This window comes from Linepithema humile, chromosome 1, assembly GCF_040581485.1.
Source record: "Linepithema humile isolate Giens D197 chromosome 1, Lhum_UNIL_v1.0, whole genome shotgun sequence".
NCBI lineage: Eukaryota > Metazoa > Arthropoda > Insecta > Hymenoptera > Formicidae > Linepithema > Linepithema humile.
Window position 1 is genome coordinate 19,823,065 of NC_090128.1, and position 22,262 is coordinate 19,845,326.

Consider the following 22,262-nt stretch of genomic DNA (forward strand, 5'->3'; position numbering starts at 1 on the left):
AATATTAAAATAATATGGCATTTTAAAATAAATGTATTGTGACTTTTTTTATTTGCTATACCAATTTACTCTTAAGTTCAGTTAATTTATTTCTTATTTCTTCCTGTTTATCGTTCTAATAATAACAAAACATTAAATGCATTTGATAGTCAAATTTTTTATATTTGATATGCAGAAAATATGCAATACCAGAATTATAGCAATCTGTATTCTTACTAATAATAATCTGTATCCTTATTAATGTATTTGACAAAATTTATTTTACTTTTATTTGATTAAGGCTTTATTTAATTAATTCTTTTATTTTATTCATTATTTTTTATTATAATATTTAATTGCTTATTATTTTTCACTTATTAGGGAACTTCCCAAATCCATAAATGATTTGAATAAAACTTTGTACATATGTAGAAAGAGTAAGTATAAAAATTTTCAGTTAGTGCCAAAAACTATTTCAAGGTGTAAACTCATTTCTCAAAGATTCAAGGACTTTTGATATTTTCTTTTTCGATATTTTTCATAAACTACTTAAAATATCAAAAAATGTATTTTACAAAAATTTTATATTAAAAACATCTCTATTTATTGCGATTAATAAAAAAATAATTTTCTTTTAATTTTGATTTTTGCATTCTTTATGTTGAAGAAAATTTGTTGCATTATAACATATCAGGAAAATAATTTTAGTCTAAATATTGAAAGCCATTTATATATAATCGCAATAATTAGACAAAAAACTTTCTTGAATTCTTTTGAACAGAATATGTTTAAAGGAATATATGTTGGAATAAATATTATCAAATAATTCATTAAATAAATCGAAAATTAAAATTTTTTTTTACTCTTGTATTTACCGCATTTACATATGTGCAAAGTTTTATTTAGATCAAAATATCTGGGCTTGCTTAATTTACTAGTTGCACTTTATTGCATAAAACAGTCAGAATCTCTACATCAAGTAAAAACAGTTCAGTAAGAATGAGAATAGAAATAATTTAAAATGTTGATGAATTTTCAAGCAAAATGTATATTGTGAGCAGCTACTTATATGACTACAACTACAAACTACATGTTCAACTTTATATGGAAGAAAACACATGTTCCAACTTTATATGGAAGCATATTACATAGGATAATTATTCTGTGCAGTGTATAGAGTGTGATCGGATCTTAAAACTTACTCTTATGTTAGTTCTTCTCGTCTAACAAGCGCATGCTCGAAAGACATCTAAATACATGAGCAGTAGAATAACACATCGTAAACAGAGAGAAATAAACGTGTCTGGGCCATCAACAAGCATAGAACGATAAAGAGAACGCAACGGTAAGTTTCATTAGTATTATTATATTAGAAATTTTTATTAATATTAGTTTATCTTATCTTCCCTTCTTTGTTTTTTTACTTTTTTAGTTGTTTGCACTCTATCGCATAAAACGGTCAAAATGTCTACAACAAACAAAGAAGAAGAATGGGAGTGGAAATACTTTAAAAAGTGCAAAGATTATCAAGCAATATGTCAATTGTGTATGAAAAAAGCTGTTCCAGCTTTTACGACAATTATTTACTACGATATGCAATTCGTGAATCTTCATTTTAAACTAAAACATCCAAATATACAAACAATTGCTAAAATTCGTTGGATACATGAAAAATTCGAAAGAATTAACAATTTACATGTGCAATGCGTTCTATGTCCTAATTCATTCTCAGTTCTGCAGTCAACGATAGAATTAAGCAGACATTTATTAACACACAAAATAATTCCAGAAGAAGACATATCTTATCAGATTAACTTTATTCATCAGTATATAGTACAGTGTGACAATGAGACTTTGCTGTGTAAAGAATGTTGTGAGCCTTTAAAGTTTATTTCTACGCATCACATGAACTACCACATATTCAGAAGCCACAATGATGAATGGAATGAAGAACAGTTCAAAGCAATTAGACAAAGAAAACTACTTCGGCTATCAAGAAAGCACATAATGTTAAAGAGGAAACAATGGTAATCTTTATTAATAGTATTAAATTAAAAATTTTTACTTTTCTTAAATAATGCTTAATATACACTTATATATATTATGTACATATCACAAATCAAGCAATGAACAGGTTTTCTTAAGAAATATTTAAAAAATTATATGTATATTGTGTGTATTTTTTACACACACACACACACACATAATGTGTTATTATACATATATATGTATATATATATTACGTGCATAATATATATTATTTTTATTACTTTATATATATATATATATATATACAGGGTGTCCCAGACCTACCGTATCACCCGTTAATGGCAGATTCCTGAGGTCATTTGGAGACGAAAATCTTAATGCCAAAATGTCGAGGCTACTATAGTATTTGAATGGGAAAGGTTTAAAGCTTACCAATCAGCTTGTCAGAATTTCGCGCGCTCAGGGACATCGTATCTCGAAAGGACCCTTGCACAACACTTTATTCAATACGTTTTATTCACTTCACTCAGTCCTTATTCACTTTATTCACATTGTTCACAATACTGACGAATTTACTAACGATAATAATTTCTAAATTGTATTAAAACACGATGCGCGTCGAACTGTCAAAGCAGTCGTGCCATTGACAAATGACGCTTCTCATGTCATGAGAGAAAATCAATACTATCGGAACGAAGTATGATCTGCTACATGAAATGTCGGTAAGAAATGTCGGTAAGAAAAAAAACTAATTTTTCTTTAAATAAAAGTGTTTTTTGTTCATATATTAACACATATCAACAATAAAAATAATGAAATAACAACAATAAAAAATAATAACAATGAAATAAGAACAAGATATAACATTATCGTTATCCGGAACGAAAAATGATTAGTTACAACATAATTTTGCGACTGCTGCATCGGATGCGAGGAACAGGATTGTAATGACCAACAGACGAATCAATGTTGCCGTTGAACGTCACGCTCGTACAGTATCGAATAAAGAAGCGGTCTTGCAAACCGTAAACAATACACCCGGCTATAAGTGTCCGCGAATTGAGTTCACACATCAACTGCAAAAAATGCGCTAACTCTTATTAATGAAAAAATTAATGTTGCGTACCTATTACAAAAGATGTTCAAAATGTCCACCATCGCATTGGATGCACAATTGCGCACGTCTAATTAAGCTTTGCTGCGCGTTACGCAGCATTTCCGGTGTGACAATAGCGAATGCCTCAGTTATTTTTTCTTTTAATTCTTCATAATTGTTAATCCGTTCTCGATAAACATATTCTTTTATTGTGCTCCAAAGAAAAAAGCCTAACAGAGTTAGATCTGGAGATCTCGCTGGCCAATTTACAGCACCTCCGCGGCCTATCCATCTATCCGGATAGCTCGCATCCAATACACGACGCGCGCGTATAGATGCGTGAGGCGGCGCTCCGTCATGTTGGAAAAACATTTCTAATCTTTGATTTAGCGGCACATTCTCCAATAATTCTAATAAATCCGTTTGCAAGAAATTGCTATAAAATTGTCCTGTGAGTCTCGCAGGCATTTCAAACGGACGAATCTGAAATGGTTACGTGAGAAATAAAATTCGTGGAACTTTAAACATTTTTGTACAAAATTGTAAAACTCACTATTGAAGTGTTTAATATACCAGCCCATAAATTAATGGTGAATCGATGCTGGTAACTTTTAATATGATATCCATGTGGATTTTCGTTTGCCCAGATGTGTGTATTGTGTGTATTAAATATTCCATCGCGCGTGAAACATGATTCATCAGTAAATAGGATGTTACTCACAAAACCAGGTTGATTTTCTTCGTTATTTAACAACCATGTACAAAATCTTACTCTTGAGATATAATCTTGGGGCAACAAATTTTGCACTTTCGTAAAATGATACGCGTGAAATTGATTATCATGTAATATGCGCAGTACTGTGCTTCTCGATATCGCCAATGATTGATTTTTCTCTTCATTTACGATCTACATGGTATATACTAAATGAAAAATGTGAAAACGAGATAACATAAAACGATCAATGTTGAGCAAAATGGATTTTACGCCGGTCGAATATAGCGACATGCTAATAATTTACGGCGAATATGGGCAAAACGCTCGTCAAGCCGCGCGCGAATACAACGTCCGTTACCCGGAACATAGAGGGATTAATTATAACATAATTTTGCGATTGTTGCATCAAGTGCGAGAAACAGGATCTGTAGTGCCCAATAGACAAATCAATGTTGCCGTTGAACGTCACGCTCGTACAGTACAGAATGAAGAAGCGGTCCTGCAAACTGTGGACAATACACCGACTATAAGTGTCCGCAAATTGAGTCAGGAGTTGGCGATATCGAGAAGCACAGTACAGCGCATATTACATGATAATCAATTTCACGCGTATCATTTTACAAAAGTGCAAAATTTGTTGCCCCAAGATTATATCTCAAGAGTAAGATTTTGTACATGGTTATTAAATAACGAAGAAAATCAACCTGGTTTTGTGAGTCCTCTTTACTGATGAATCATGTTTCACGCGCGATGGAATATTTAATACACACAATACACACATCTGGGCAAACGAAAATCCACATGGATATCATGTTAAAAGTTACCAGCATCGATTCACCATTAATTTATGGGCTGGTATATTAAATACTTCAATAGTGAGTTTTACAATTTTGTACAAAAATGTTTAAAGTTCCACGAATTTTATTTCTCACGTAACCATTTCAGATTCGTCCGTTTGAAATGCCTGCGTAAAATGATGAAGATACATAAATGTTTTTACATTTATGTATCTTCATCATTTTACGTGTTTCATATAATTTGCATTTGACATTACAACTTTTGTGGAGAAAAATGCCCGACATGTTATATGAAAGTGAATATATGTTATCTAAGATTTTTAGTTAGTACCAATTTTAAAATTATTGTGTGATTAATTGGCTGTAACAAATGCAGTGCAAAACTGACGCATTATCATTAATAAGATGGCATTTTAAAATAAGAATATTGTAATTTATTCAATCCAACATATTGTTAAATTTGGTTGATTTATTCTATATTTCCCCTTTTTTATCATTCTAATAATATTGGAAAACATTAAATGTACTTGATAGTTCCTACATTTGGTAATGAAAATTATAGCAATATATTTTTGTCATTATTAACTTATTAATGTACCTGCATTTATGTTTTTCTTTCATTTTATTATTACTAATTCTGTTCTAATACTTCATTATAATGACCACTTGGTACAATTACCATTTCTCACTTGTTTTCGTTGTATAAATACTATATTGCACACTTGCAAGAAAAGTGACATAAATCAAAAATACAAAATTGTTCAAAAGAAAGGGGTGGCGGAATTGCGTTAAGTCAAGATAGGTTAATAATAATGCGTCCTATTAATAACATTATGAATTGATTTTTATTTCAATCTCTATCGCAAATTATAAATTGTCAGAATCAAATTTAATTTTTACAGAAAATAATATCACATGTCACGTTTTGCCATAATTAAATTTTCCCACAGTGCACATTTTTGTTTCGCTTACTAAAGAGGGAATGTCGTGAATCAAAAAATCTAATGTTAATGAAACTTTTCGTACATATAGATGTGAGATAAACATATAAATATAAAAATTTTAAGTTACTATCAAAAACGATTTTAAGACGTAAACGCACCTCTCAAAGATTCAAGGGTTTTTGATTTTTTTCGATATTTTTCATAAACTATTTGAAATATTACAAAATGTATTATACAAAAATTTTATAGTAAGAACTTTTCTATTTATTGCGACTAATAGAAAAATAATTCTCTTCCAATTTTGCCTTTTGCATCCTTTATGTCGATGAAAATTTTGTGCATTATAACATAACAGGAAAATATTTTTAATCTGAATATTGACAGCTATTTATATATAATCGCAATGATCAAACAAAAAATTTTTTATTGAACAGTATATGTTTAAATAAATATATGTTGGAATAAACTATTACAGAGCAAAAACAAGCAGACTTTTCTTATGTAATTTGGGTATGCGCTATCGATTGAGCCTATTGCCAACTCAATCGGCCCAGCCGTTATCGAGATCCGATAATCTCGGCTCGTCTCAACTTTCGGGCTCGCGTAAAGATACACGGTCGGTCTTGCGCTTGCGTTGCGCGCTGCGCGTGAACTTGGCGCGAGACACTACCGTGTCTCTTGATCTAATAGTTCATTAAATAAGTCGAAAATTGAAAACTGAAAATTTTTTTACTCTTGTATTTACCGCATTTACATATGTACAAAATTTTATTGAGATCAAAATTTCTGGGTTTGCTTGATTCATCAGTTGCACTTTGTCGCATAAAGCAGTCAAAATCTCTACATCAAATAATCTTGAAGAATGGGAGTAAAAATATTTTAAAAATTGATAAATTTTCAAGCAAAATATGCATTGTGTGCTACTTATATGACGGCAATATGAAAAACATAAATACGCAATTTTAAATATACACATCTATATATAGAAGCAAATAGAAAATTCATTAAATCTGGCTGCAATAAAATTTACACGTTCAATGCAATATTTTTCATTACAAATATTCGAATGCATTTACGGCGACGACATTTATCTCATAATAAAATACTTGTAAAGGAAGATGGCATGTCTCATTTGAGTTTCAAATTAAAGCATAGGTAGCATGATGATTATTGCGCACATTGCAAAGAGTGTGGTCGGATCTTAAAGCTTAGTTTTTTGGGACATATAAACACGTACTTACTCGAAAGATATCTAGGCACACGCGTAGTAGAACAACACCACACAGATATACAAACAGAAACCAATGTGCCTAGGCTATCAACAAGTACACGACGATAAAGAAAAAGCAACGGTAAGTTTTTTTAATACTATTATATTAGAAATTTTTATTAATTTTAAAGCATTATCTTATGTTGCCACGTTCGTTCTTTTTTTCTTCTTACTTAGTTATTCGATATTACCATTGCATAAGAATTATAAGATATGTATGCATATAAAAAGGCCAAAATGTCTACACCAAACGATGAAGAAGAATGGGAATTGGAATATTTTGAAAAGCTGAAGAATTTTCGAGCACAATGTAAATTGTGTCCATGTTCTAATCGAACCATTTATATGTACCGCGATATGACGAAGGTGAATAATCATTTCAGAGTTCACCGCCACCCAAATGTAGACATGAATAGAATTCGTCATCCGAAATGGCATTATTTCAGAGAAACTGACGATTCGCGCATGCAATGTAATTATTGTAATAAGAGTTATGTGATCAACAGTTCATGGACACTATTGAATGCACATTTAAATAAGGAACATGGCATACATGCAAATGTAGAAAAACGTTTTCAATCGAGTTTTATATGGAATTATATTATAGAGCTTGATAAAGATACTGTGATGTGTACTGAATGTTTTGCTATGATTAAAGTTGCTCGTCTGTATGCTTTACGTATTCACATATTTAAAAAACATTTAGATGTGTTGGAAGAAAATCGAAATCCACAAGGAGAAACCAATATGCCTGTGCCATCAACAAGTGCACAACGTTAAAAAAAAAGAACGGTAAGCTTTAATATTATATTTGAAATTTATACTTTTCTTGAGTCAAGCTTAATATATTTTTATTGTGTGCATACCTCAAATAAAAAAATTAATATGCCTTTCTAATAAGTATTAAAAAATTTTTCATAGATTTATCCCATCCAGATTTGCCAAAGGTTTTATATTCAAAGTTCAAAATTTTATATTCAAATATCACAACCAGCATCAATCTTGACTATGACGATTTAAATGATTTGAGATATCTGGAGAAACTGCCATATCTATGATGTGTAATTTACAAATTGTTTATTATATACCATGCAATAACATTATATATATATATACATATATATACATATATATAATGTAATATATATATATATACGATTTGGAGTATATATAATAAATGATTTGCAGTATCTGAAGAAACTGCCATATGTGAAAAGTGTAATTAGTAATTAGCATATTAATTACTATATACAAACAGTTACACTATATATATATATATAAATATAGTATAATAATGTATATATAAATTATATTATAGTAATAAAAAAGATATATATTATGTGTATATTTTTTATTACTTTTATATATATATAAAATAATAACAGTGTATATATAAGTTTTACACATTATTTTTTATATAATAATTACATAAGTGTATTCAAATATCTGTGTTTATAATGTAAATCGGTTTAACGAACAATGCATTTTTTCAGACATGTATAATTTAATAACTATTCTTTAATTAACTGTCAAATATTTTACTGCCATTTTATTTTTTTTATTATGTTTTTATACTTATGTATCTCTGTCATAATATTTTAAGCGTTTTATGAACTTTGAATTTGACATTAAAACTTTTTTGGAGACAATGTCCAAAATGTAATGGGCAAATAAAAATTTGTAAATTTAAATATTTAACTAGTATTGATTTTAAAATTATTGTGTGAGTAATTGGCTCTAACAAATACAATGCAAGTGTAAAATTGATACATTACCATTAATAAATCAGCATGTTAAAATAAATGAGTTATAATTTATTCCATCTAAGATACGCACAATTTTCTTTTGCTCATTAATGAGAAATGTCGAGAATCCAAAAATTTTGATTTTATTGAAATTTTTCGTGAATGAAGTAAATACTTTAATAAAAAAATTTTCAATTAATACCAAAAACAATTTTGAGGTGTCAAATCATCTTTCAAAGATTCAAGGATTTTTGATTTTTTTCGATATATTTTATGAACTACTTGAGAATCTCAAGTTGAGATATTATTAAATAATGTATCATATGAAAGTTTTATAGTTTGAACACTTGTATTGCGACCAATAACATCTTGAAAAAATAATTTTTTAAATTTTGTTCTTTGCATTATATGGAAGAAAATCTTATAATATGACAAAAAAGTAAATTTAGTGTAAATATATTAATAGTTATTTATATACAACTGCAATAATTAAAAAAAAGGTTCTTGTGTGTTGTATAGTTTAATAGGTTTCTTTATTTAAAAGATTCCTTGCGTATGCGGACGCTATTTTTTACAAGTCGTGATACACTTAGGGCCACTTTTTCCAACGTCGGTTAAGCCTAACCGTCCGTTAACTTTTCAGAATAGCCAACTTCGAAACTTGTAACTAAAATACACGTCATCGATTCTAACTGATCCTAACCTGTAATCTTTTAGCACGGTGACGGCACGTTAAATACACAATAAAAAGAAAGTGATATAAAAGTGAAAGAGTATATAAATATATTAACAATTAAAAATAGATAACAATGCAACGATCAAGAAACTTCACAACTAGTGATAAAAATAGTTTATTAGACATTATTTTTTTATATCGACACATAATAGAAAATAAAGAATGCAATAATAATATAATTTTAAAAAAAGATGAAACGTGGGCAAATGTTACAAAGGAATTTAATGCACGTAATACGATACAACGAACAGAAAAAAATTTAAAATATTTATGGGATAATATAAAAAAAGAAACAAGAAAATATTGCGCTACATTTAAGCGAGAAATTTATAAAACAGGTATAAATGTTATATCGTGCCTTTTATGTCAAAACCACGAATGTGCAAATTTTAATCTCATTTTTCTTTGTAACATTTATTTTGTATTATTTGATTTTGTATTTACAAAGCTTCAGAACTAAGTATTTAAAATATCCTAGGATATTTAAAATATCCTCTGAAGCTCCTAGCTTTGTAAATACCTTATCAAGTAGTATAAAATAAATTTCACAAAGAGATTAAAGAAAATTTGCACATTTATGATTTTGGTATAAGAGGGACGATATGTATATTAATATAATTAATGGTATTATATTATTATATTAATGTTAAAATTAGAAAAGTATTATACTTTGTTATCGAATTTGTAGGTGGAGGTGTGTCTAATTTAGAAAAAAATATGTTATATGAACGAGCTAAAGAAATTATGGGGGAAACAGCAACAAATGGATTATTAAATCCCTATGATTCAGATTTCATTTATAATAAAGAAAACATTATAACAGTTGATGATATTTTACAAGATACAAATGATGAAAGCAATTCAACTGAAGTATTTACAGTAAATTCATAACTCAATAATACAAAGTTATTAACAAAATATAAATATATAATATTTAACACAAAACATTTAAAATTTTTAGCATTTAATAAAGAATAAAGAAATTAATGATTGGACAATTTGGAATAGCAAGAAATTAAAATCACAAATAAGTTTTCCGTTACAAAATAAAGAAGAGGATATACCAACAACATCAACATGTACTATTGGTAAAAAAAGGAAGCATGATGAAATCAGCCAGTGCAATAAGATTTCAAAACTAAAAAATACTGAAATAGCATGTAATAAAAAAGCTAATATAGAAGAAAAAGAAATGTACGAAATGGAAACGTTAAAGAACAAATTAGAAACAGAAAAATTAAAAGTAGAATTATTAAAATTATCTATAGAAAAAGAAAAAATATTAATAGAAAAAGAAAAACTGATAAAACAAAAAATTGAGGAACAAGAGGTAATATCTTTAGAATAATATGAAAATAAACTTTTAGTTTATAGTTTACAATATTTTTATTGATTAGTTTTTTTTTTACTCGAATTTTACTCGATAAGATTGAATTTTTTATTTCTATTAAGTTTCTTTGAAGAGATAATCTTCTGTACCTGAAATATGTTTGTTTTGTTCATTGAATTTAAAAGTTGAATTTATTTAATTTCTTATTTAAAACATATTTTTAGTTTATATTATCAGAGTTTGATAAACCAGATTATTAAATACGACAAATGCATTATATTAAAAAAATAATATAAAGGTGCTGTATTTTTTATTGTATTTAATGTTATTACTATTATAAATACATCTAAAATGTCATTATTTTTTGTAAAAGGTTATTAATAATAACAATTTCTTTCTTTAAGTTGATAATCTGTTTTTATTTATTTATATTTAAAAAATTAATAAAATATATTATTGTTGCCTTTAATGTTTTTTTGAAGTTTCTTTGACATGCTTCAAAGTAACCTGCAATTATTAAATTTGTAGATACATAATTTCATATTATATCTTATTTGTAATAATTTCATATATATATATATATATATATATATATATATATATATATATATATAATATATATAATTCATTTCAATATTACCTTTTAAAATATTCTAAAATTAATTTTTCTCGTTCATTATTATTATTTCTAGAATTTAAATCAGCATTTTGTATTTGTATAATAGTATTATCACATTGTTCAGAATTACTAATTAAGTTTGAATTATGTTCCTGTTGGGCAATATTATGCAAAACGGCTGTTGCTATTATAATAGGAAATGTATTTTCAACTGTGCGACATCGCATTCCAATTGATAAAATAGCAAATCTTCTTTTCCAAATGCCAAAACATCTTTCAATTCTTGTACGTGTTCGAATTTGAGCTTCATTATATAAATGTTCTTCTGGTGTTGTGGGATGTAACAACGGTGTCATTAAATATGGTAGATTTGGATACCCAGAATCTGCAAGAAGTAAACTGTCACCAAATGTATGTGCATCAAATAAGGTTTTAATTCTAGAATGATTAAAAATTGTAGAATCATGTGTTGATCCTGGCCAACGTGCTACAATATCAATTATTTCTAATTTGGCATTTATTATGACTTGCACATTTATAGAAAAAAAGCCTTTTCTATTGCGATATAATTCGCAATTTTCTCCTCCTAAAATACAAATATATTATTTGTTAATTACAAATATATAATTTTGTAAGCTAAGAATAAGTTCAAGTATTACATACCAAATGATTCCACTTTAATATGTGTGCAATCCATACAACCAATAACACGAATAAATTTGGCTACTTTGAAAAATTTTTGTTCATTTTCTCGAATTTCCTCAGATAAAAGAGGTAATTTTATAAAATCGTTTCGTAATGCAGCAATCTCAGGAGATACTCTATGAATAATTTTGTGAGCGCTTGTTTCACTAATTCCACAAAAATCAGCAGCTGTTATTAAAAAGCATCCAGTTGCATAAAATCTGAGTGTAACCAATAATTGAATGACTGGTGGAATAGCAGCATTACTGAAATAACACATAAAATGATATTAAAATATTGTTCATAGAAACGTAATTGTGTACACTTCTTTTTTGGAAAATTTATTTTATACTACTTGGTTTTGTATTTATAAATATTATTATTTATACCGATTAGTATTATATTGTATTTTATTTTCGATTTTTTGTAATAACATTTCAAAACTTTTTTTTGATATTACAAATCTTCTTTGAAAATCTTTTTCTTCACAAATATTAAAATAATTGTTGCGTAATTTTATAATATGTAATTTTTTGAAATTTTTTTTATTTAAATTATCACACTCATCACTTTCATCATTATAAAAATTGTCATATTCCGAAAACCAATTATCATTAATAATATCCATGACAGCAGCTCAACAGTTGTTTAGGTTATGAGAGAAATTTTCTCTTTCTACTACAATATTTTGTTCTTCATGTTGGCAATCCTGTAACAGTCGGTTAAAGTTAACCGACGTTGGAAAAAGTGGCCCTTAGAGAGGCGCTTCTACTACTACTCTTGGCGCGCGGCACACCCATCCGCATCACACTAAAGGAGGGGCACGATATTTGAGGGGTTTCCCTCACGCAGCCAAACAAAACACGGAAAAAGGCGCGCGATACAAATAAGCGCGCACATACCGGCCGCCTTGAAAGCCAGTGCTTTCAATTAACAAACCCAAAATCAGTGCATATGAAAATTTATGATATTACGCTAACTTGAGCAAAACTTATATACTATGTGAATGAACGCAAGGAAAAATAAACGCTGACGAGACTTAATCTATAGGAAGCATACAAAGTTTAGTAATAGGGCGTTTGTAAATACTCTTAGCGGTACGCACTAATGCTGCGCGCACTATTCCATCATCTCCTGGACAAGTTTCTTCAATACGACCTAAAACCCAGACTAACGGAGGCAAATTGTCTTCTTGCACTATTACCAATTGTCCTACTGTCACAGGAATTCCAACCGTGTTCCACTTGCTCCGTTGCTGACAATTATGTAAATATTCTTTGGTCCATCGCCTCCAAAAATGTTGGCGTAATTGTTCGACGCGTTGCCATCTTGTTAATCGATTCTCATTTAATCCTTCCAGACTTGCTTCTGGATACGACGTGATAGGACAACCTATCAAAAAATGCGCTGCTGTGAGAACTGACAGATCGTTTGGATCCGCTGATAATGGAGTAAGCGGTCTCGAGTTGAGAATGGCCTCAATCTGTACTAATAGTGTCAAGAATTCATCGTAGCGCAATGAAGCCTCTCCGATAATGCGTTTAATATGAAATTTTGCGGCCTTTACTGCTGCTTCCCAAAGCCCTCCCATGTGTGGGGCCCTCGGTGGAATGAAATGCCAGTTTATACGTTCACCGCTTGTATTTTCAATTATTTTTCTTCTTGACTTATCATCATTGAGAATGTCGTACAGTTCGCTAAGCTGATGCTCAGCACCGACGAAATTCAAGCCATTATCAGAGTAAATGTCACTTGGTCGACCTCTTCGGGAAATAAATCGTTTCAGCGCATTCAAAAAAGTCTCCGTAGTAAGGTCGCCAACTAATTCTATATGTACAGCCTTTGTCGCAAAACATACAAATATAGAAATGAAACATTTGACTAATCGCGAATTTTTACGCTGTCCTTCCTTATAATACATCGGACCTGCATAGTCGACTCCGCATTTTTTAAAGGGTCTCTTGAAGACACTAACGCGAGATTCAGGTAAATCTCCCATTAGGGTATTGGATAACTTGGGAGCATTACGGAAGCAGGTTACGCATTTACTTATAATATTACGCACGACACTACGCCCAACGCATGGCCAAAAATTTTGTCGAATCGCGGACAGAGTTATTTGAGCCCCAGCATGAAGCAATCGGGTATGTTCATGAATTACAATTAGCCGGGTAAAGCTATGACGACCGGGTAGTAAAATAGGATGTTTTGCATCATATGATAATTTTGAGTGCTTCAGACGACCACCAACCCTCAGAATTCCATTCGCGTCTAGATAAGGATTTAACTTTAATACCGAGCTTTTCCTGTTTACGACACCGAATTTAGAGATATCGTCAATCTCCCTTTTGAACGAACTCCTTTGCACCATTTTAACGAGAGCCAATTTGGCGGTTTCTAACTTTTCACTGGAACATGGTGGTGCTTGTTTAATCAAGTTATCGTTTGAACACTTATGATTGAATTTATCTTGCTTATGCTTGATTGCATTGATAAATCGCAAGCAGAATGCAAAGATTCTTATGAGTTTTTTATAGCTTGAATATTTCTTAAATATATCGAATTTTGATTCCAAAGTGACGATGAAAGAGGAACAAGATTTGCTAGATCCTCTTTTTTCCGGGATATTGTTTGGCGTGTCTATGACAGAAACAGGCCATCCAGAGTCCATACCTTCCAACCACTCAGGCCCGTGCCACCAAGTCGTTGATTGTGCTAACAGTTTGGGCATAACGCCCCTCGAAAGTAAGTCTGCTGGGTTCTCCTTACTCGATACATGCCGCCAATTCTCAATCAATGATAGCGATTGAATTTCGCCTACGCGATTGGCGACAAAGGTTGTCCAGTTACGACTAACTCCTCTTAGCCAGTGCAGAACGATACTAGAGTCAGTCCAATAATATGTAGCCTTGATTTCGAGATCTAAACATCTATGTAATTTGTCGATTAGCTGAGCAAGCAAAAGTGCTCCGCAGAGCTCTAAACGCGGGATTGAGATACTCTTAACCGGAGATACACGAGATTTGGATGCGATCATATGAGCCTTAAACTCACCGTTAGGAGATAAAGAGCGTAGATATACGCATGCCCCGTAGGCTTGCTGACTGGCATCGGCAAAACCATGTATTTCAAGAAGTTTTGGCTCATCAACTGTTATCTTGCGGGGTATTTCAATATTGCTTAAGCATTTTAATTGCTGCTCATAATCTTGCCATTTCGTGATAAGATCCATGGGAATTGATTCATCCCAATCGATTTTTAGCAACCATAATTCCTGCATGATAAGCTTTCCAACTACTATTACAGGGCCTAAAAATCCCAAGGGATCAAAGATTGATGCAATTCTCGCTAAAATGTTTCGTTTGGTTGGCTTTATTGATGATTGATAATTATTAGAATTTACAAAGTTGAAAGTGTCTCGTTTGCAATTCCAAAACACTCCTAAGGCACGAGTTTTATCACATTCATTTCCCGCATCAATTTCCTTGTCAATTGCAAGACACTCGTCTTGCAGTAGAGAATTATTCGAGAACCACTTTCTTAATTTGAAGCCACCTTTTTGAAGTAAGGCCATTGTTTGCTCCTTGATATGTAAAGCCTCATTTAGAGTGGAAGCACCAGTGAGCATATCATCAACATAAAAATCTCTCAAAATGATTTTTGATCCTATTGGAAATAAAGTCGAACCCTCTTGTGCGAGTTCTTGTAAACAGCGTATAGCTAAGAATGATGCTGAAGCTGTGCCATACGTTATAGTGGCGAGTTCGAACGTTTTCAACTTATGCTGTGGAGTATCACGCCAAAAAATACGTTGAAGGCATCGCTGAGATGGATCAACAAGAACTTGTCTATACATCTTTGCAATGTCGGCTGTCATTGCAAAGCGAAATGTACGAAAACGAGATAAGATTGAGAATAAATCCTGTTGGATGGTAGGACCAACAAGCAAAGCGTCATTTAATGACTTTCCCGACTTAGATTTGCACGAGGCGTCAAAGACAACACGCAGCTTGGTTGTAGTGCTTGTGTTGTTCAGAACTGCGTGATGAGGCAAATAATATTGAATATTGTTATCATGCTCTGCTGTTACTTCAATCGGATTCATGTGATTAAGGTCCTGATATTCACGCATAAATCTACGATACTCCTCATAAATATCAGGTTGTTTCGATAATCGTCTTTCCAATGCGAAAAATCTACGTTCTGCAATTTCTCTGGATTCGCCTACTTGCGAGATTATATCATTTCTGATGGGAAGTTTGACGATGAACCTACCCTCATCATTTCGCAGAGTGCTTTCTTGAAAAAGTGTCTCACAAGCGAGCTCCTCAGGTGAAAAGACATTTGTGTTATGACGATAATTGTCTTCTACTTGCCAAAATTTGGAGATGGCCTTGTTAAGATCGTCGATTGTACTTACATGACAAAGAGCAGCCTTTCCTTTTCTCTGAACGAGAGGGTCAACGATATGACCCGAAAGAATCCAACCAAGTTTCGTTTTTTGGATTGTAGGATGATCCTGACACGCCTTAATATGGCCTATGGATAAGAGTTGCCAAAATACCTCGGCTCCTATCAAGAGATCAATGTCATTAGGTACGTTAAAATTAGGATCTGCTAATTGAATATTCGGAGGGATTTTGAATCGCGAAAGATGAATAAAGTCTTGTGGCAATTTTTGAGTTATGTTCGGCAAGATAATGCAATTTAATCGATTTCGATATCTATTAAATCGAGACTGTATTGTTAAATTGATTGAATTTTTTGCATTGATACTACCCTGTGCAATGCCCGAAATTGGCATATTTATGAATTGTTTATTCAAGCGCAACCTTTTGGCGAAATCCTCAGTTACAAAATTTAGCTGCGAGCCGCTATCTAATAATGCTCGGCAGGCATGAGCCTTGCCCCTTGAATCTTCTACGTGTATTATTGCGGTAGATAGAAGTATTTTCGAGGGATTTTGTAACGAACATTGTGTGACTACAGGAATAGACATTTCCTTGTCATCTGAAGATACATTTTGATTGATCTCTGGTTCTGTATTTGATTCAAAATGCAACAGAGTGTTGTGCGTCTTTTGACACTTGCGACAAGACGAAGAAGGACAAGTTTTGGCTTGATGCTTGTTAGTTTTTAGACAATTGATGCATAAACGTGAATTTTTTACGATTTTAAAACGCTTGTCTACAGACAATTTTTTGAACGAGTTACATTGATAAATGAAGTGATTCTCTTTACAACATTCGCATGCAAGATTTGCTGTGGCTGCATTTGCCACTGTCCTTTTTGTCTTTGGCAATGCAACATTATTACCTGTAATGGACGTGCTAGTAGACTTGCTTACAATAGCTTCTAAAGCCAGACATCTTTGAAGAAGAAAATCCTTGAGCTGTTTGAAAGTGGGAATTGAAGAGTCCGAACGACTGATTTCCCACTCCTTTTTTGTGGCTGCATCCAATTTGGAAGTGACCAAATAAATAATAAGATCGTCCCACTGTTCGACAGGCCTTTCCAATGCTCTGAGCGCACGTAAGTGCTTGCAAACCCCATCGAGTAAGACACGCAATTGCGAATGATTTTCCTTAGACATAACTGGTAAATCGAACAGCGATTTGATATGACCTTGAACGATGCGTCGCCGATTGTCATATCGTTCAATCAGTAGTTCCCATGCCTCCTTGTAATTTTCGGTTGTGATTTCGAATGCCTTTATGACCTCAGCAGCCTCACCCTTAAGAGACGATCTCAAATAATGGAATTTCTGGATTTCAGAAAGATGTGGATTAGAATTGATCAATTTCTCAAATGAGTCGTAAAAGGTATACCAATCCTCAGAATTTCCTGTGAAGGATGGTAATTCAATTTTTGGTAAGCGAAGTTGAGACGACATAGAATTATTGTGAAGTTGTGCGACAGAATTCTGAGGTTCGGCGTTCTCCCGATTTTCACGGCGTTCCAAATTATGAATATTTGCTTCTAGACAAGCTACGAGATTAAAATACGTTGTTTCAAAATTAGCACGTTCGTCACTGTGATGCTTATGCAAAGCGGCTTCGTCTCTATCTCCATTACTCGCGAGATCTAATGTTTCAATACGCGTTTGTATCTCATCGTATTGATCCCATAAATTATGCAATTTTTTGCTTCGTTCTGTTAAATCGAAACTTGACAATTGAGTAGAATCCGAGGCCTCTATGAAATGTCTGATTCGCGTGACCATAGCCTTAATGGTCTTGCGCCTGTTTCTCGCTTCGGTTGCTGAGAGTGCTGACATTTTGTGAACGACGATAAACTAACTGTTAGTTGACAAACGATAGCCTAAGATTATGACTAATACAATTGACAAAATGTTATAGATTCTTTTCACTACAATGTATCGCTAGCCTTATACTACTTGCGTGTAGATTCGATGCGATGTGACGCTCTCGATTGATGCGATGTCCGAAGCGCCGGCAAATGTCCAAATATCCACCGTATTATGTTCCTCTCACTTCAATTGTCGACGGTGCGAAAAGTTCCTTGACTGGTGCCGATGCTGGTGCCGATCCACGTTACGTCCGAGGTTATGGACACCTTGAAGTGCTTCTGTTTCAGTCCAATGCAATGACGTCGAAAGGTTATGTAAATGACTCGTGCGTTTCAATATTCCGTTGGGAATCAAAGAATGACGCTCGAGATTGCGATAAATCGTTGCTTTGCAAACCAAATTGCAACCAAATAGCAACGAATGCGAGATGCACGTGTAATGTGCTTTCAATAATGGCGAACAATAATCTCTCTATGGCATCCAGAAATTCTTGGCGTGCCTTGAGTGTACACGACTCGTTGCTAAACTCAATATTTCCAATCCGAATCACTAATCCGGCTCGAAGGACCATGTATAGTTTAATAGGTTTCTTTATTTAAAAGATTCCTTGCGTATGCGGACGCTATTTTTTACAAGTCGTGATACACTTAGAGAGGCGCTTCTACTACTACTCTTGGCGCGCGGCACACCCATCCGCATCACACTAAAGGAGGGGCACGATATTTGAGGGGTTCCCCTCACGCAGCCAAACAAAACACGGAAAAAGGCGCGCGATACAAATAAGCGCGCACATGTGTATTGAACAGAATGCATCAAGATGCGCGTCGTATCTCGCGTTCATCTGTTCTACACCTAACGCTGTGATGACGATGTGAGCTTTCACACTATATATTTTTAAAGCGGTTTTTGTAATACATGTAGATTATTATGACACAATTTAGCAATACAAATATGTTTATTACAATTATTTATTACACGCATCTTAATGCATATTTTATTCGTTTTCTTTTAATTATTGCAATTGTATATAAATAATTTTTAATATATTTAAAATAAAATTATTTTTCTACTATAATGCGAGAAATATTCTTTCTCATAAAGGATGCAAAAATTAAAAAGAATTATTTATTTCAAATTTTATTGGTCGCAATAAATAGAGACGTTTGAACTATAAAACTTTTATACAGTACATTTTTTGATATCTCAAATAGTCAAATATAATATATCATTTAAAATTAAAAGTATTTAAATCTTTGAAAGGCGATTTTACTTTTTAAAATCGTTTCTGATAACAAATAAAAATTTTTATATTCTTGTATTTACCGCATTTATATATGTGCAAAGTTTCGTTGAGATTAAAAATTTCTGGGTTTGCGAGATTCACCAGTTAGTTATTTGCACTTTGTCGCATAAAACAGTCAGAATCTCTTCATCAAGTAAAAACAATTAAGTAAGAATGGGAATGGAAATAATTTGAAAAGTTGATGAATTTTCAAGCAAAATATATATTGTGAGCAGCTACTTATATGATTGCAATATGAGCAACATATATGAACATTTCAAAAATTCAGATGCAAATATAAAAACATACATAGGAAAGTTTAATGGATCTGGCTGCAATAAAATTGTCAATTACACATTAATCGCGACATACAATATTTGTAGAAGAAGAATGTTCGAACTTTATCTGGAAGAAAACACATGTTCCAACTTTATATGGAAGCATATTACATAGGATAATTATTGTGTGCAGTGTATAGAGTGTGATCGGATCTTAAAGCTCATTCTTATGTTAGTTCTTCTGGTCTAACAAGCGCATGCTCGAAAGACATCTATATACATGAGCAGTAGAATAACACATCGTAAACAGAGAGAAATAAACGTGTCTGGGCCATCAACAAGCATTGAACGATAAAGAAAAAGCAACGGAAAGTTTCATTAGTATTATTATATTAGAAATTTTTATTAATATTAGTTAATCTTACGTTGCTTTCTTTATTTTTTACCTTCTTAGTTATTTGCACTCTATCGCATTAAATGGCCAAAATGTCTACACCAAACAAAGAAGAAGAATGGGAGTGGAAATACTTTAAAAAGTGCAAAGATTATCAAGCAATATGTCAATTGTGTATGAAAGATGTTGTTCCAGTTCATACGAAAATTATTTATTACGATTTGCAATTCGTGAATCTTCATTTTAAACTAAAACATCCAAATATACAAACAATTGCTAAAACTCGTTGGATAAGACAAACATTCGATAGAATTAGTGATTCATACATGCAATGCTTTATATGTCGTAATTTATTCTCAGTTCTGACGTTAACGACAGAATTAGGCAGACATTTATTAACTGAGCACAATAGAATTCCAGAAGAAGATACATCTTATCACATGAGCTTTATTCGTTGCTATACATTACAGCATGATAAATACAATAAGTCTTTGCGGTGTAAAATATGTGATGAGTTTATAGAGTTTATTTCTACTCGTCGCATGAACAACCACATATTCAGAAGCCACATAAGTATATGGAATATAGAATATATCAAATCAAGACAAGAGTGTATATAAAGAAAACTACTTAAGCTATCAAGAAGTACACAATGTTAAAGAAGGGACAATGGTAATATTTATTAATAGTATTATATTAATGTTTACTTTTCTTAAATAATATTGAATATAAACTTATATATGTATATTATGTACATATCACAAATCAAACAATGAACATGTCTTTTTAACAAATATTTAAAAAATTTTTATAGGTTTATCTAGAACAGATTTGACAACGATTGTACATTCAAATATCAGAACCAGCAATAGCAACAATCTCGATTTTGATGGTTTAAATAATTCGAAATATTTAAGAAAATTACTATATATCTATGACATACGAGTATATGTGTAATTATATTATTTTTTTATATTAGACAATTATATTATGTACAAGTCTAAATATATATATCTATATTGTGTGTGTGTGTGTAAAAACACACACGCATAATGTGTTACTATATATATATTACGTATATAATATATATTATTTTTATTAATATATATTACTTATATATATATATATATATATAAAATAATAACGATGTTCATAAAAGTCCTTTTTATATTTTATATAATTATTACATATGTGTATACAAATATTTGTGTTTATAACGTAAATCGATTTATCAAACAATGTACTTTCTGCAAATATGCACATAATTTGATAACTATTCATTTATCACTACTGCCAAATAATTGACTTTTACTTCATTCACAATGTTTTTACATTTATGTATCTTCATTATTTTACATGTGTCATATAATTTGCATTTGACACTATAACTTTTGTGGAGTTAATGCCCGACATGTTATATGAAAGTGAATATATGTTATTTTAGATTTTTAGTTAGTACTGATTTTAAAATTATTGTGTGATTATTTGGCTGTAACAAACGCAGTGCAAAACTGACACATTATCATTAATAAAATGGCATTTTAAAATAAGAATATTGTAAATTATTCAATCCAACATACTGTTAAATTTGGTTGATTTATTCTATATTTCTTCTTTTTTATCATTCTAATAATATTGGAAAATATTAAATGTACTTGATAGTTCTTACATTTGATAATGAAAATTACAGCAATATATTTTTGTAATTATTATCTTATTAATGTATTTGCATTTATGTTTTTCTTTCATTTTATTAATGCCAATTTTGTTCTAATACTTTATTATAATTATTACTTGGTATAATTACCATTTCTCACTTGTTTTTGTTGTATAAATATCATATGCACACCCTCGAGAAAAGTAACAGAAGTAAAAAGACACAAAATTGTTCAAAAGGGAGGAAAGAAGGAATTGCGCTAAGTCAAGAGAGGATAAAAATAATGCGTCCTATTAATAACATCATGAATTGATTTTTATCTCAAACTCTGTCGCAAATTACAAATTGTCAGAAACAAGCTTAATTTTTACAGAAAATAATTTTACATGTCACGTTTTGCCATAATTAAATTTTCCCACAGTGCACATTTTTGTTTC

General features: G+C 31.3%; 1 protein-coding gene and 3 long non-coding RNA genes across 7 annotated transcripts; 2 read left to right on the forward strand and 2 right to left on the reverse strand.

Moving 5' to 3' along the window:
• Nucleotides 1-65: 65 nt before the first annotated feature.
• On the forward strand, nt 66-2,357 carry LOC136997482 (uncharacterized). The gene is made up of 3 exons (XR_010888226.1): nt 66-1,324; nt 1,412-2,006; nt 2,277-2,357. It is a non-coding gene; the product is annotated as an uncharacterized lncRNA (long non-coding RNA).
• Nucleotides 2,358-6,740: 4,383 nt separating this feature from the next.
• On the forward strand, nt 6,741-10,514 carry LOC105667352 (uncharacterized). 4 transcript variants are annotated; one of them, XR_010888223.1, is made up of 6 exons: nt 6,741-6,872; nt 6,968-7,156; nt 7,237-7,582; nt 7,712-9,609; nt 9,960-10,150; nt 10,233-10,514. It is a non-coding gene; the product is annotated as an uncharacterized lncRNA (long non-coding RNA). The 4 variants fall into 4 exon arrangements; XR_010888224.1 differs by having other exon boundaries at nt 6,742-6,872; nt 7,297-7,582; XR_010888222.1 differs by having other exon boundaries at nt 6,968-7,582.
• A 477-nt stretch (nt 10,515-10,991) lies between these two features.
• On the reverse strand, nt 10,992-11,380 carry LOC136997481 (uncharacterized). The gene is made up of 2 exons (XR_010888221.1): nt 11,242-11,380; nt 10,992-11,108 (listed from the first exon to the last, which is right to left on the reverse strand). It is a non-coding gene; the product is annotated as an uncharacterized lncRNA (long non-coding RNA).
• Nucleotides 11,381-11,954: 574 nt separating this feature from the next.
• Nucleotides 11,955-19,182, reverse strand: LOC105668836 (uncharacterized). Its single transcript, XM_012361460.2, has 2 exons — nt 12,294-19,182; nt 11,955-12,170 (listed from the first exon to the last, which is right to left on the reverse strand). Exon 1 carries the CDS (start codon nt 18,179-18,181, stop codon nt 12,944-12,946), a length of 5,238 nt encoding a protein of 1,745 aa, XP_012216883.2. The 5' UTR covers nt 18,182-19,182; the 3' UTR covers nt 11,955-12,170; nt 12,294-12,943.
• Nucleotides 19,183-22,262: the final 3,080 nt, after the last annotated feature.